The sequence below is a fragment of the Ailuropoda melanoleuca genome, chromosome 14 (genome assembly GCF_002007445.2).
Source record: "Ailuropoda melanoleuca isolate Jingjing chromosome 14, ASM200744v2, whole genome shotgun sequence".
Classification (NCBI taxonomy): domain Eukaryota; kingdom Metazoa; phylum Chordata; class Mammalia; order Carnivora; family Ursidae; genus Ailuropoda; species Ailuropoda melanoleuca.
Genome location: NC_048231.1, coordinates 58,696,631 through 58,710,478, shown reverse-complemented (window position 1 = coordinate 58,710,478; position 13,848 = coordinate 58,696,631). Strand labels below are relative to the sequence as shown.

Here is a 13,848-nt window from a genome sequence, read left to right as displayed (position 1 = left end):
ACAAATTGTGCAGTCACTACAAATGAGCATGGTAGTAGATATTATTCCATTTAGACTTTACATTGAATTTGTGCCCCTCAAATGCCTTTAATCACAAAGGATTTTTTTAAATTATCTCAGCTTAGTCTCATATTAGTTGGTAAGATGTGCCAAGAGTCTTTTAACTTCTCTAAATTCAGTTTCCTATATAAAATAGATATAATAATGGGATCTTCCTCAGGGTTTTGTAGACACAAACTTAATTATTTAATAACTTAGCCGCTGTAAATCCTATCAGGTTAACATTTGTCTTTGGAGAGTTTCATATTTGCAGACCTCAAGAAGATGACAGTAGGCAATGGGTAGTGTTTTAGGCTTGAGTTTAATTGGAAGGATCATTAAAAATTGTGGTCGTCTCAGGCTTCTCATTAGCGATTGCATGGTGGGTGAACATAACCTTTATTGCGATCATTGTATGTTGGAACAGTAAAGTCAAGATGGTCCAGGTCACTGTTTGTATTAGAGCAGTGTTAACCAGATTCCTCTCCGTATTATTCAGTTTCTGGTTATTTTATCTCACATATACACACTCACACATATTTATGTACACACTCTCACATTTATTCTACAGAGAGGATTGCCCTCTCCTCCCACAGCTCAAACAAAGCATTTGTGAAGCTTTCCTGCTAGGAACAAAGCCCTTATTGATGAAGTTCACATGAAAACCATTTGTTTTAATGCATTATGTATTGAGGCGTAATCAGCTTTACATATTTTAACATATTAAGTGTCTGTTGCTCTGTAGTGCACCTGGGGCCGTATGGATATATTATTGTAAAAGAACGTATGTAATTAGTAAATGCAACTGGAAATTGCCTTATCTAGAGTGAAGGCAGTGCCAGAAAACCACACACCCCCCCACTGGTGGACAGCACTCAGGATAAAGAAAACAGTTCCCCAGTTAGAAACCAGCCGCAATTTAAAATTTTTGTGGCATTCTTGTAAAGTCTCCTTTGCTTGCTTGCTTGCTTATTCTTTTAAATAAAGAATTAGTTCGGTTTTGTCAGGCATAATTTTTTTTTCAAAAAAAAATATAATTCTTCACCTTTTTTCCTAAATTGACTCTGTTCTTGTTAAGTTGGAGACACATTTGAATACGGTACTGTGTATTCTATTTAATTTAAGGTGTTTGTGTTGGTCTTGCCCTACTTCTGTCAAGCCTTCCTTGCATGACCAAAGTCTTTTGGTTAGTGCCAACTTGGTTAGTGTTGACTTTAAATGGCATATACTGCAAGATATAAATATGATAGATCATTATTACTCATAGTATGTTCAAGCAAAGGTTATTTTCTCATATCTATGTCTTTTTGCTCTTTTTTCATTTCTGTATTATACAAATCATGAACCTCATAATTTTAAATTTAGTGCTTTACTTGTCTCTTCTTACAGACACCAAGGACTTACTGTTGTGCTAACACTGAAGACCTGGAGACAGTTATTCACCACGTGCACAGTCTGTACCCTTCCGCTCCTTTCCTGGCAGCAGGGGTTTCGATGGGAGGGTAAGGTTTTCTCCTTTCCAAAATGTGTGAGAGAGAATTGGTCTTACTGACTGCTTCTTTCAGGAGGCTATAAGCTACAAAGACATTTAAAAATAAATGATTATTTTTATCTTATTTTACCATGGTTGAATGACTGAAGGAATTAATCCAGGTGAATGTTAATATTTTCCTTGACAACTATGGCTCTGTTGTGAAAAGGATACAAGTATCTCTTTGGGATACTCAGGGTTTTGTGAGCCTGAAGGCTCGTTGGAACCCTATGACATTGATTTCCATCATTCAGCAGCTGCCATGTTGACCTTCAGATTCCCTGATGTACTCCCAGCTGTTTCTGTAAGTGTGTCCTCTGACACCACACAGGAAGCTGACCTTGTAGGCTGACTTTCATCACTCCAGTCATAGAAACAATCACTTCTTGCTCTCTCCAGCTGAAAAGGCCTTCAAAATTTTTTTTCTCCAGGTGGTGGTGTTTTTGTTTGTTTTGTTTTGTTGCTGGGCAAATGGACCTACCCTGGAATGCTCTCCTAGAAACTCTGAAGTTTTATTGTTAACCCTTACTCCAGCTGCTATTTTAAGCATATGAATATCATTATAATTTGTGCTTCTTGCAGTTACATTGGGACTTAATTGGAACATTTATGCCATATTTATTCATTTCTACTAATCTTTGTTTATATTTTTTATTCCAGTGATTATGAACTAATAAAACCCAAAATTTTAATTATCTGGAATTTCACCATGCTTAGATTCCCTAAACTCTTGTCCAAAACTACTTTTTAAAACCAGCAAACACATGAAATAGAAAATAGTATTTTTTTTCTTAATTTTGTAATTGATTTATCTGCCATTTCAATTTTCAGAACATCTTAGGAGCATAATTACTTGAAAATGAACAGGCTTTACAAATGATAGATGCTGAAAAATAGTCTTTAGCCACATCTTTTTAGATTCTGATAAACATAAAACTAAAAAGAAAAGAATACATTTCTTACATTAGCATGGAAGGTCTGACTTGACCTACTAAAGGAAGAAATCTAAACCATTGCAGAAAACCCAAGCAGAATCTCCGAATCGTGCTCAGTGTATTTCTCTTTCCTTCGCCCCATAATGTGAACTGTAGAGGACAGGATGCCAGCTAAACTTTTTCCCTTAATCATATAAATTCTTGACTTTTTAAAGGCCAGCCCTTACATAAACAGGCCCAGATTCTCTATTCAGAAGCTCCTGGGAAATGCCTATTCATGTAGCTTTGAAGCCTCGGTGCCTGAAGGCAGAACTTGACCATTAGCCTTTGCAGCTGGTTGAATATTAATGTCTTGTAAATTGTTTGAAGGAAGCACCCTTTCTAGTTGCCTAGCACTGTGACACGTTCCCAAGTGGGCTTACCACTTGGGGATGTGTTTTATAGCTTGACACATTTTTTTTTCTTTTGGAAATGCAACAGACAAAAGCATAGTCTGTTGAAGATCCTAATGTCCAGTGCCCCTGTAGACTGGGGTAATCCCCAAGCCTGTGATGCCCGGGACCAAGTAGGGGTTTTACGCCAGAACGGAGTCTAGCCAAGGAATCCACACCATGCTAGCCAGACCCAGTCAGGTTACAGTCTCCCAATGAGTTGGTAAACAAGCTTTAAAGAATGTATAGAAAATTCTAAGTACATATGAAAGAGAAGAGTGATCACGAGCCCACATACATACTAACCACCTGGCTTCAATAATAATCAACGCTCTTCACACAGCTTCAGTAATTATCAACTCACAGATAAACTTGTTTATCAGTATCACTCTCTGTTCCCCCCAACTCTGATTATCTTAAATAAATCTCAGATATCATTTATAAATATTTTAGTAGGTATCTCTAAAATGTAGTCGCTCTTTAAAACACACACACACACACACACACACACACACACACACAGTACCATTGTCACGCCTGAACAAAACTAACAGTAATTCCTAAAAAATCATCAAATATTTTGTCATGTCACATTTCCCCAGTTGATGGTTGGCTGATTGGTTGGTTGATTGGTTGGTTGGTTTTACAGTGTGTTTGAGTCAAGAACCAGATAAGGTCTGTACATGGGGGTTGATATGCCTCTTAAGTCTCTTAACTCATGGATTCTTTTTCTGTCTCTCTGTCTCTTTTCTTTTGGTGAAAAAATGGAATCCTTTTTCTGTCAAAATAAAACATCCTTTTTTGGAGTAACATCTTATTATTTTTCTCCCAAATAATAGTCAAGAAGTAACCCCCTACATACTTGGTCATGGATACTACTGGTCCTTCCTACTCCTGAGAGCTTCCCTTCCAACCCTTTCAATTTGTCCATTAAACCAACTTCCTGGCACTCTCTTCCAGCCAAAGAATAGGACTACCAAAACTAGGACTCTAGAATCAACGCTTTGCAGGAGAGTAAACACTGTTCTTTAAATGACTTAGTGAACCACAGTACTGTATCCCAGGAGTACAGTCATTAATAAGTCATTTGCAGAGGGGCGCCTCGGTGGCTCAGTCATTAAGCATCTGCCTTCAACAGGTCATGATCCCAGGGTCCTGGGATTGAGCACCGCATCAGGCTCCCTGCTCAGCAGGAAGCCTGCTTCTCCCTTTCCCACTCCCCCTGCTTGTGTTCCCTCTCTCGCTGTCTCTCTCTGTGTCAAATAAATAAATAAAATCTTAAAAAAAAAAAAGAGTCATTTGCAGAAACAAAATTTCCACTTTTGATCTAAAACCTCATCACATTCACTCTGCAAGCCACTTGGACTGGAAAAGAGAAGGAGACAGAATTTTCACCCATTTCTCCTATTTCACAACCTTGGCAATTGGAGAAATAAAGAATGGAAAATATAATGACAAACAGAATTTAGACTATCATCCTTTCTCTTAGTTGGTAATGTTAAACTTAGATTACATTAGTGTTAGATTAAACCCCATTCTTGTCCCTCTTACCAAAATAGAACTAGATTAAAATCAGGAAAATTGATAGAACCAAAGAAAGGGGAAAATGTGTGATAATTTAGGACAAAAAACAGGAAAGAGTAGGAAGAGAAAACAAGTGACTTTGAGGGCAAGGAGCTCTGCCACAACTCAGAAAGTCTAACTTTATGCTAGGGAGCCCTTTAGAGACTTACTTTAGGGAGCAAGGGCTCAGAGGCAACCAGGATGCCCACTCAGACCGACTACTCACAATCTCCTGGCTTAAACCCAGATGTCTGTAATAATCTTGAAAGCTCCCCCAAGTGATTCCAATGTACAACCATGTCTGAAAACCACTCCTTCATGCTCTTTCATCTATGCCACAGGTGCCATACCACAGCCCGCAGGCCAAATCTGACAGTCTGTCTGTTTTTGTCCAAGAGCTAAGAATGGTTCTTATATTTTTAAATGGTTGAAAAAGTGGTGCCTGGGTGGCTCAGTCAGTTAAGCATCCAACTCCTGATTTCGGCTCAGGTCATGATCTCAGGGTTGTGAGATCGAGGCCCATGTCAGCTCTGCACTAGGAATGGAGCCTGCTTAAGATTCCCTCTCCCTCTGCCCCTCCCCCTGGCTCACACATGCTCTCTCTCTCCCTATATAAATAAAGTTTGTAAAAAAAAAAAAAAATTAAATGGGGCATCTGGGTGGCTCAGTTGGTTAGGTGTCTGCCTTAGGCTGAGGTCATGGTCCCAGGGTCCTAGGATTGAGCCCTGCGAAGGAGTCCCTGCATAGTGGGGAGTCTGCTTCTCCCTTGCCCTGCCTCTCCCTGGCTTGTGTGCTCTCTCACTCTCTCTTCTGCTCTCTCTCAAATAAATAAATAAAATCTTTTAAAAATTTTTAAAATTAAATGGTTGGAAAAAAATTTTTAAAAAGGATAGCTTGTACCATGTGAAAATTACATGAAATTTAAATTCCATCTGTATATAATGTTTGGTAGGAATACAGCCATGTCTATTCATTTATGTATTATCTATAGCTGTTTTTGCACTATGGTCATAGAGTTGGGTAGTTGTGACAGATAATATATGGCCAGCAAAGCCCAAAATATTTACTCTGTGGCCTGAAACACTCCTCACATACTAAATCATTCACCTAGAAGCTGGGACCCAAGGATTTGCATATTTTTAATAAACCCCCTGTATCATTTTAAGAAAAGAAAGAAAAGAGAAAAGAAAGGAAAAGAAAAGAAAAAAGCAAGGCAAGGAAGGAAAGGAGAGAAGGAGGGAAAAAACCCACTCTTACAGGGGATTTCTCTTATATTTTACTTCATAGAAGGTTATGCATGTAAGTAATAGCTGTGTGCCTTGTCCCATTCCCAATATGGTCTACTGCAAGATAAATAAGTATATGAATGTAAGGAAAGAATGAAGATATTTGCATGCTTTTCCAAGATAAAGGCCTTAAACGTGGGTTTCTGTTTTTCTTCTCCATAGTTAAGGTAAAAGCCATAGATGGAAATGAGATGTCTTGGGGCACCTGGGTGGCTCAGTCGGTTAAGCGTCTACCTTTGGCTCAGGTCATGATCTCAGGGTCCCTGCTCAGTGGGGATCCTGCTTTTCCCTCTGCCCCTCTGTTCGTGCTATCTCAAATAAATAATTAAAATCTTTTTAAAAAAAAGTTGTATCTTGGGGCGCCTGGGTGGCATAGCGGTTGAGCGTTTGCCTTCGGCTCAGGGCGTGATCCTGGCGTTGTGGGATCGAGCCCCACATCAGGCTCCTCCGCTGTGAGCCTGCTTCTTCCAATCCCACTCCCCCTGCTTGTGTTCCCTCTCTCGCTGGCTGTCTCTGTCTCTGTCAAATAAATAAAAAAAAAAAATCTTAAAAAAAAAAATAAATAAATAAATAAAATAAAAAAAAGTTGTATCTTGAGATAAATTCATCACTAAGTTTCCTGTTTTCCCCATTTTAGAATGCTGCTTTTGAATTACCTGGGCAAAATTGGGCCAAAAACTCCATTGAAGGCAGCTGCAACTTTTTCAGTTGGTTGGAATACTTTTGCTTGCTCTGAGTCATTGGAGAAACCACTCAACTGGCTGCTTTTTAATTATTATTTGACAACTTGCCTCCAGTCTTCAGTTAATAAGTGAGTCATCTTTAAAACCTGATGTCTCAGAACTTTTTGGATTACATTCCCCAACAACAACAACAAAAAGTTGTAAAGTATAGCGCTGCTAATATTTGTATATTATAGGCTTTTGCTACTGTTTACATTATATGCTTTTGCTACTGTACCCAAATAGTCTTTGTTATCAATATATACAAAAATAAAACGATTTTAAGGATAAGCTAAAAATGTAGATAAAGGTTGTAATGTTATCTTTCTGTACCTCAGTGGTACAGCCCCTAGGGTACATGCCCCCACTTTGAAGACCATGTTCTGTCCCTATTCTAAATTATTCCAAAAGACTAAAAATGTTAGCATTGACTGTGTTGCATAACATGAGGGCTATTTCCCCAGATTTTCTACCTCTTGGTAATCTATTAATACCTCATTCTATGGGGCGCCTGGGTGGCGTAGCGGTTAAGCATCTGCCTTCGGCTCAGGGCGTGATCTCGGCGTTATGGGATCGAGCCTCACATCAGGATCCTCCGCTATGAGTCTGCTTCTTCCTCTCCCACTCCCCCTGCTTGTGTTCCCTCTCTCGCTGGCTGTCTCTATCTCTGTCGAATAAATTAAAAAAAAATCTTTAAAAAATACCTCATTCTTTCCTAGGCAGTAAGCAATGCATTGTTTTTACTGCAGAATAATACAGTTTCTTAAGCATATGCTTACAAGCATAGCATGTTTTAGAAGCTTAGGAGAATGCACTTCTCTTGGATATTCTCAGCCCCTACAGTTCTTAACGTTACCAGAATGCTATGTTTGCATTAGGTTTTCTGGAATTGTTTGTATATCTTCTACCATTTAAATTCGTGTGATACCAAAGAACAGAGGTGTTTCTGTTTCTATTTTGATAACTGTTACCATCTGTTTTTTAGGTGAATTGATCAATGTAATACAAATGCTAAATAAAAAGTCCAGTTAATTTGTACAGGATTTATCAAAAACCACAGATACCCCTGAAGTTGACATTAGACATTGGATTAAACTTAGCCTATTTATTAAATTACAGATGTTGATTATAAAATATTGCTTAAAATATTAAAAAGATCACTGATTACTTGTCACTGAAATGGAGGACAATAGCAAGAAAAATGAAGAGAATGATTTGGGAATTAAAGTATTGGTCATATAAGAAAAATGACTACCATTTAGGGGTGCCTGGCTGGCTCAGTTGGTAGAACATGACTCCTCATCTCCAGGCTGTGAGTTCAAACCCCACATTGAGTATAGAGCTTACTTAAAAATAAAGAAATAAGATATTTAAAAAGAAAGAAAGAAAAGTGACCACCATTTAAAATATAAGAATATAAAAGATGAATTTTAATTTTCAACATAGCAATTTAAAAATAATGTCTTCAAGTGGTTTATCCAGTTGAAAGCTTCTAGCTTAAGTAAGGCCTTTTTAGCCAAATTGGTTTAATAGTAGCAGTGTGTAGATACAACTTGTTATGAAACAATACTTACGTTTATTATTACAAAATTAGTTCAGTGTCCTCCAAATAAGAAAAAAGTACTTTTGGGGCACCTGGGTGGCTCAGTCCTGTTAAGCGTCCAACTCTTGATTTTGGCTCACACATCATCTCAGGGATGTGAGATCGAGCCCCATGTCAGACTCTGCGCTGGGTGTGGAGCCTGCTTAAGGTTCTCTCTCCCTCTCCCTCTGCCCCTCCCTCTCACTCTTTCTCTAAAAACATAAAAGTACTTTTAAAAAATGTCTTTGGGATAAATATCAATGTACTTCTGCTGAGTCTAATTGAGTAAATATTTATTGAGTACCAACTTTGTGCCTTGTGTTAGACTGTTTAGTTATTTATTATTATGTACTTTAGGTATGATGGAGATAGCACTAACCTTAATTTTTATTTTTACCTTCACTTTTTACCTTTGAAATGATTTTGCTGTAGGCACCGGCATATGTTTGTGAAACAAATCGACATGGATCATGTCATGAAGGTAGGAGAGAAACTTTGTGAAATATTTTGATTTCCTCTTTGGATTCCAAGAATAGAGATAATCTGTTTTTATATTTCAGGCTAAATCCATCAGAGAATTTGATAAGCGATTCACTTCAGTCATGTTTGGATACCAAACAATTGATGATTATTATACTGATGCCAGCCCGAATCGTAGACTGAAATCAGTAGGAATTCCAGTGTTGTGTCTGAATTCTGTGGATGATGTTTTCTCACCAAGTCATGGTAACATTCACATATTTCTATACATTTTGACATGAATTGGCTGTTTTAAAATACTGGGTTTTTTTAAAGAAAATACAGTAATGAGAAATTAAATGTCATATAAAATGTTTTCCACTGTAATATAAAAAAGTAGCTAGATCCTCATAATTTAGTATCTAAATGGGTGAGGTCACTTTACATGCTTTCACAGACCCTTATCTAGTTCATTGAGAGGCTTCAAGTGAACTATGACTCTGAATATTTTGCTTGTTCTAATTTTTTATAACTTTTCCTTCTTATCAAATACACTGTTCTTTGGATAGATTATGTTACAAAATCTTTGCCTCACAAGTTCATTGTCTTCACTTGCCTTTTCTTCCTTAGATTCTTAAGCAGAAAGCTTTGGAATTTTTCTCCCCTTTTAACCTGGAAGAAAACTCGAGACTTTATATACATGATGTCCTTGAATATCTCAATGAGTGTAGCACATTCAGTCACATTTGAAGGGAAACAGTCTTTGCTTTTCCCTGGATACTGTATAAAAGAAAATTATGCCCAAATTAACTTCCTTGCTCTCTTATTTTAAGAATAGGGAATTTGGTAACAAAGATATACACATGTGTTCATACATTGAAGCAATATAAGATGATTAGAAGTCATCATAAGGACCAGCAGACTTGACCTTTAATTCTTTTTCTAAAGAAATTTCACAAAGCTTTTTTCTTTTAAAGATTTTATTTATTTATTTATTTATTTGAGAGAGAGAGTGCGTGTGCACATGAGAGAGAGAGAGAGCATAAGTAGGGGGAGCAGCAGAGGGAGAAGGAGAAGCTTGCTCCCCACTGAGTAGGGAGCTCAACCGACTCGACCCCAGCCCCCAACTCAGGGCTTGATCCCAGGACCCTGAGATCATGACCTGAGCTGAAGGTGACACTCAGCCTCAACCAGCTGAGCCACCCAGGCATCCCTAAAAAGCTTTTTATAAATTTTTTCTCATTTCCCCCCTAAATACTTTAAAAACATTTTCCCCGAGTACTTCATTTAAAAAAAAAAAAAAGGTAATCTGACTACAAATACAGCATATATGTATTGTCAACATTTCAGAAAGTCCCCAAAGTATATTTAAAAAAATTAACCTACCATTTTATTGTGTGATTTATGATTAATCACAAGTAACTTTAGATGGCTGGAACTTTTTGGCCTTTCACCACAAAGCAAGAAATGAAATTGTGAACTTCAGTATTAGTTGAGTTATGTGGTGGTTATTTAGCCTACTTTCATTGGATTAAAAAAGTATAGTACTTCTCCTTTTTAAATATTTCACAGACCCTTCTTTTACCAACCAAAATTTCTCAGCATGTTAACCTGCCCCACTTGGTTGAAATTTAAATTCATTTATTCCCTATTCTTTCCCAAGCCCTTAAGATAGTCTTGCCACACTGAAATAATAGGCAATTGTCTGCATTCTGAGAGCGCGGGCAGCCAGCATCTTTCACGTGACTCAACGTGGCATAGCCTTTGTTCTTCTGATAGGACTGTAACTATCAGTGTTAGAAATTCCTGAGTGTATCCAGAGTGTGAAATTGGGACTCGTATTAATTCCATCAGAGGCAAATAAAGCATTCTAAATCAAAGCCTTTAATATAAGGTGAAAAAGGAAATACAAAAATAATATGTTATTTCACCTGCCCCTCCCCTCAGTTTACATACCTTATCCCAAGATAGGAGATACTCTTCTTGAGGTGGGGTTTGCTAAGGATGTGCGTTCAGGACCCCTTTGGGCAAGGGCTTGACTTGCTGGGTCTTGATTTAGGATCTTGAAGTTTATTCTTCAAGGAGGATTGTGAGGGGCTCAAACTAAGCACATCATCTGAACAGGCAACTTGGGCATGGCAGCAGCTCCATCTGTAAGGGTCTCAGTTCTCCTAGAGTGTGTCAGCTTCCTTTTCCTTCAGTAGAAAGGTGTGGGGTAGGGAGATCTTACCTTTAATTAGCTTATTTACCCTTACGACTCTGTCCAAGATATGAAGGTCCAAATACTGCAACAACCACATTACCTTAATTAAGGAGATAAGATTTAGCAGTACCTGAAATTAAAACACTTTTCATGCCAGGTTGTGATTCATTATAGATCTTAAATCAAAATATTTTCATTGTAAACTCGAAGCATGGGAGAAAAAATAAAAATAAAACAACTTCAATTCACATCCTTTAGAGAGAAGATTTTACTCAGGATAGGTTTCGTAGAGTATGTGAAAAGGTTGTCATTGCTACAGAGTTATTTAAATTTAGCAGCTATACTTTCAAAATAAAATTTTTCTTTCTCCTGACTACAAATAGAAAGTCAGGCCCCTGGGTAGCTCGGTTGGTTAAGCGTCTGCCTTTGGCTCAGGTCATGATCTCAGGGTCCTGGGATGGAGCCCCAAGTCAGGCTCCCTGCTCAGCGGGGAGCCTGCTTCTCCCTCTCCCTCTGCCTGCTGCTCTCCCTGCTTGCACTCTCTTGCTCTCTCTCTGTCAAATAAATAAATAAAAATATACTTTAAAAAAATTCAGATCACAAACTCAAAAAAAAAAAAAAAAGTCAGACAAGGAAGAAAAAGAAAAAATAAACACCAGTGTTTAACCACCCAAAGATAAACACTATTACCTCTTGGGAGTATTTCATTCCACTCTTTTGCTATCTATATATGTTTTTACTATATAAATTATTGTATAATTTTGAGTCCTTAATATGGCCAACAGCTGGCCCCTCAGGAATCTAACTTCATGTAATATTAACCAAAGTCCTACATAATGAATTTATAATTCTCACAAGGTGATAAGATTAGTTGTTGTTGTTTTCCTGGTGTAATACCGAAGTGGGGATCTTATAGCATAATGTAAGTATTCACCGTTCCTTGTATTACCTTACTTCATTTTCTCAAAACAAGACTGGGCCTTTTTACACTTTGATGTTATGTTATGGATTGATTCTTCCAAAAATGGTGTTTCAGTACATAACTATAAACATGACCTGTTGTAAGAATATAAATGGTTGATATAAATTAGACTTATTCCATTAGCCATATTCATTACAAATATTTATTTATGTAATGGTGTTTCAGTTTATAATGATTGGAAATGATAAACGCATGCACTTATCCCTAACAGAAACCGGTAATAACCATGTATTTTTCTTTCTCCTTTCCTTCTCTTACCTCCCCTCTTCCCTCATCTTGTTTTTCCCCAAGCTATTCCAATTGAAACTGCCAAGCAAAACCCTAACGTTGCTTTGGTCCTTACTTCTTATGGAGGCCATATTGGTTTTCTGGAGGGAATCTGGCCGAGGCAGTCCACTTACATGGACCGAGTCTTCAAGCAGTTTGTGCAGGCCGTGGTTGAGCACGGACAGGAGCTCTCAAGCACGTAGCTCCTTAGGTGCATCGTATCTGAACCACCATATGAGGCAGCTCAGCTTAGTGCACAAATCTGAACTACGTATACGGAGCAACGAGCCAGCAGGTGGTAAAGAGGTCCAGAATGACATGCAAAAACTACTTTTTTGGGGAAACAAAACTTTGTAGCAAGACATGAAATATAGATTTAGATTGTAACTTATGTAGATTTTATTTTTACTATGCCTTACCAAGTATGACCTTAAATGAAGTAGTCAAACATGGAATTGCACTTAACCAAAACTATTGTGTAAAAAAGGTTTTAATTCCTCAGGGTTTTAATTTAGGCTGGTATTTTTTTAGATTACTCATTTTAGGGTGACTTAATGGTACTTTAATAACTGTTAAGAGATTTTGGTTATTTGAATGTAAGTTATAAGTTGGCACATTCCTAAGGGTATTTATACCTGATGATAATGTGAACACTGAAATAAGACAAAATACAATGCGCTAAATCTTTTATGTATTCTAACTTTAAAAGGCAACTGTAACAATGTTAGACTGACTGTACATGCTCTTTTACTCTGATAATAAATTAAGGCTGATTTATGTTTTATAACGATTATAGTTTACATGCTTATTTTTAAAATAGTATATGTGCATACATATATATCAATATATTAAAATAAATTCTATCATTTTAAATAGTTTCTTTGTGAGTCTCAATCTATAAAAAAGTAATCCCTAGAAATTAACTTATGCTAATTTCATGAATGCATTAGTAAGAAATATTAAAATGTTTTATTTCACTGTTTCCAGAAAATAGGGTTCACATCATTTGTACCAATTAAACATACTTTCAGCTTCAGGAAACCTGCCTAAGAGAGACTTAGGAATTAGGATATTTAATTATTTTGCATAATAAAAAATCTCCAGGCAGGTCAGGACAGGTGTAGGGGTTTCCATTGTCATCAAAGACTCAGGCTTCTTTCTGTTTCCACTCCGTTTAGCAGGGTAGCTAGTTATCTCCTAGACACAGGATGTCTGCGGCAGCCCAGACATCACATTTGTGTTCAGAGAAGGAAAAGGGGGGAGGAGTAGGGCCCAACATATCTGATATAAGACTTGCAGTTATATGTCCACTGGCTGGAACTGTGTCACATGGCCACCGTGGTTGAGAAGGAGGCTGGGAAATCAAGCATGTCAACTTTTCCAGTTGTCATGTAGGCCAGCAAGGGAGAGGGGATTGGCAACGGATGTTGAGCTAGGCAGCCCAGAGTGGTAGCTTCCATACCATTCAGCCTCTTACCCCCCTCATTTTTTTTTTCTTCACTATTTCCACCTGTTTATAAAATATGTACATTTTTGCCCAGGTATCACATTAAGAGAACCGTGTATGAAAAAGCATATCAATACTGAATTGTTTACTAAAAATGCCGCTTTTTGGAGAGTTCCTAATAATGTACTTGTAGCCTTCCTTATAACCGTGTCTAGGATGATAACACCAATAACATCAGAGCTTTCTTTGTACAGCATATATTCTGATTCAATAGTAATAGTTACTTTCAGTCTGTATGGTTCATGTGGGACTGATCCTTCCTTTCAGAGTTCTCTCCTAAATTTTAAACAAATTGCATCAAGAAAACTGTCGACCCATTGGTCAATGCTAGAAGGGGGGTG

General features: G+C 37.6%; 1 protein-coding gene across 3 annotated transcripts in view; it reads left to right on the top strand.

The window, feature by feature from the left end:
- Positions 1–12,790, top strand: part of ABHD3 (abhydrolase domain containing 3, phospholipase) — a 40,936-nt gene extending 28,146 nt beyond the window's left edge. For 2 of the 3 annotated variants that reach the window (XM_034642594.1, XM_002928345.4), the window contains 5 exons: positions 1,429–1,541; positions 6,423–6,596; positions 8,522–8,570; positions 8,650–8,815; positions 12,025–12,790. In XM_034642594.1, the coding sequence (XP_034498485.1) occupies positions 1,429–1,541; positions 6,423–6,596; positions 8,522–8,570; positions 8,650–8,815; positions 12,025–12,203 (681 nt within the window). In that variant the 3' untranslated portion in view covers positions 12,204–12,790. The remainder of the gene's footprint in view (positions 1–1,428; positions 1,542–6,422; positions 6,597–8,521; positions 8,571–8,649; positions 8,816–12,024) is intronic. The other variant, XM_019809103.2, reaches the window with a different exon arrangement.
- The last annotated feature ends 1,058 nt before the right edge of the window (positions 12,791–13,848 follow it).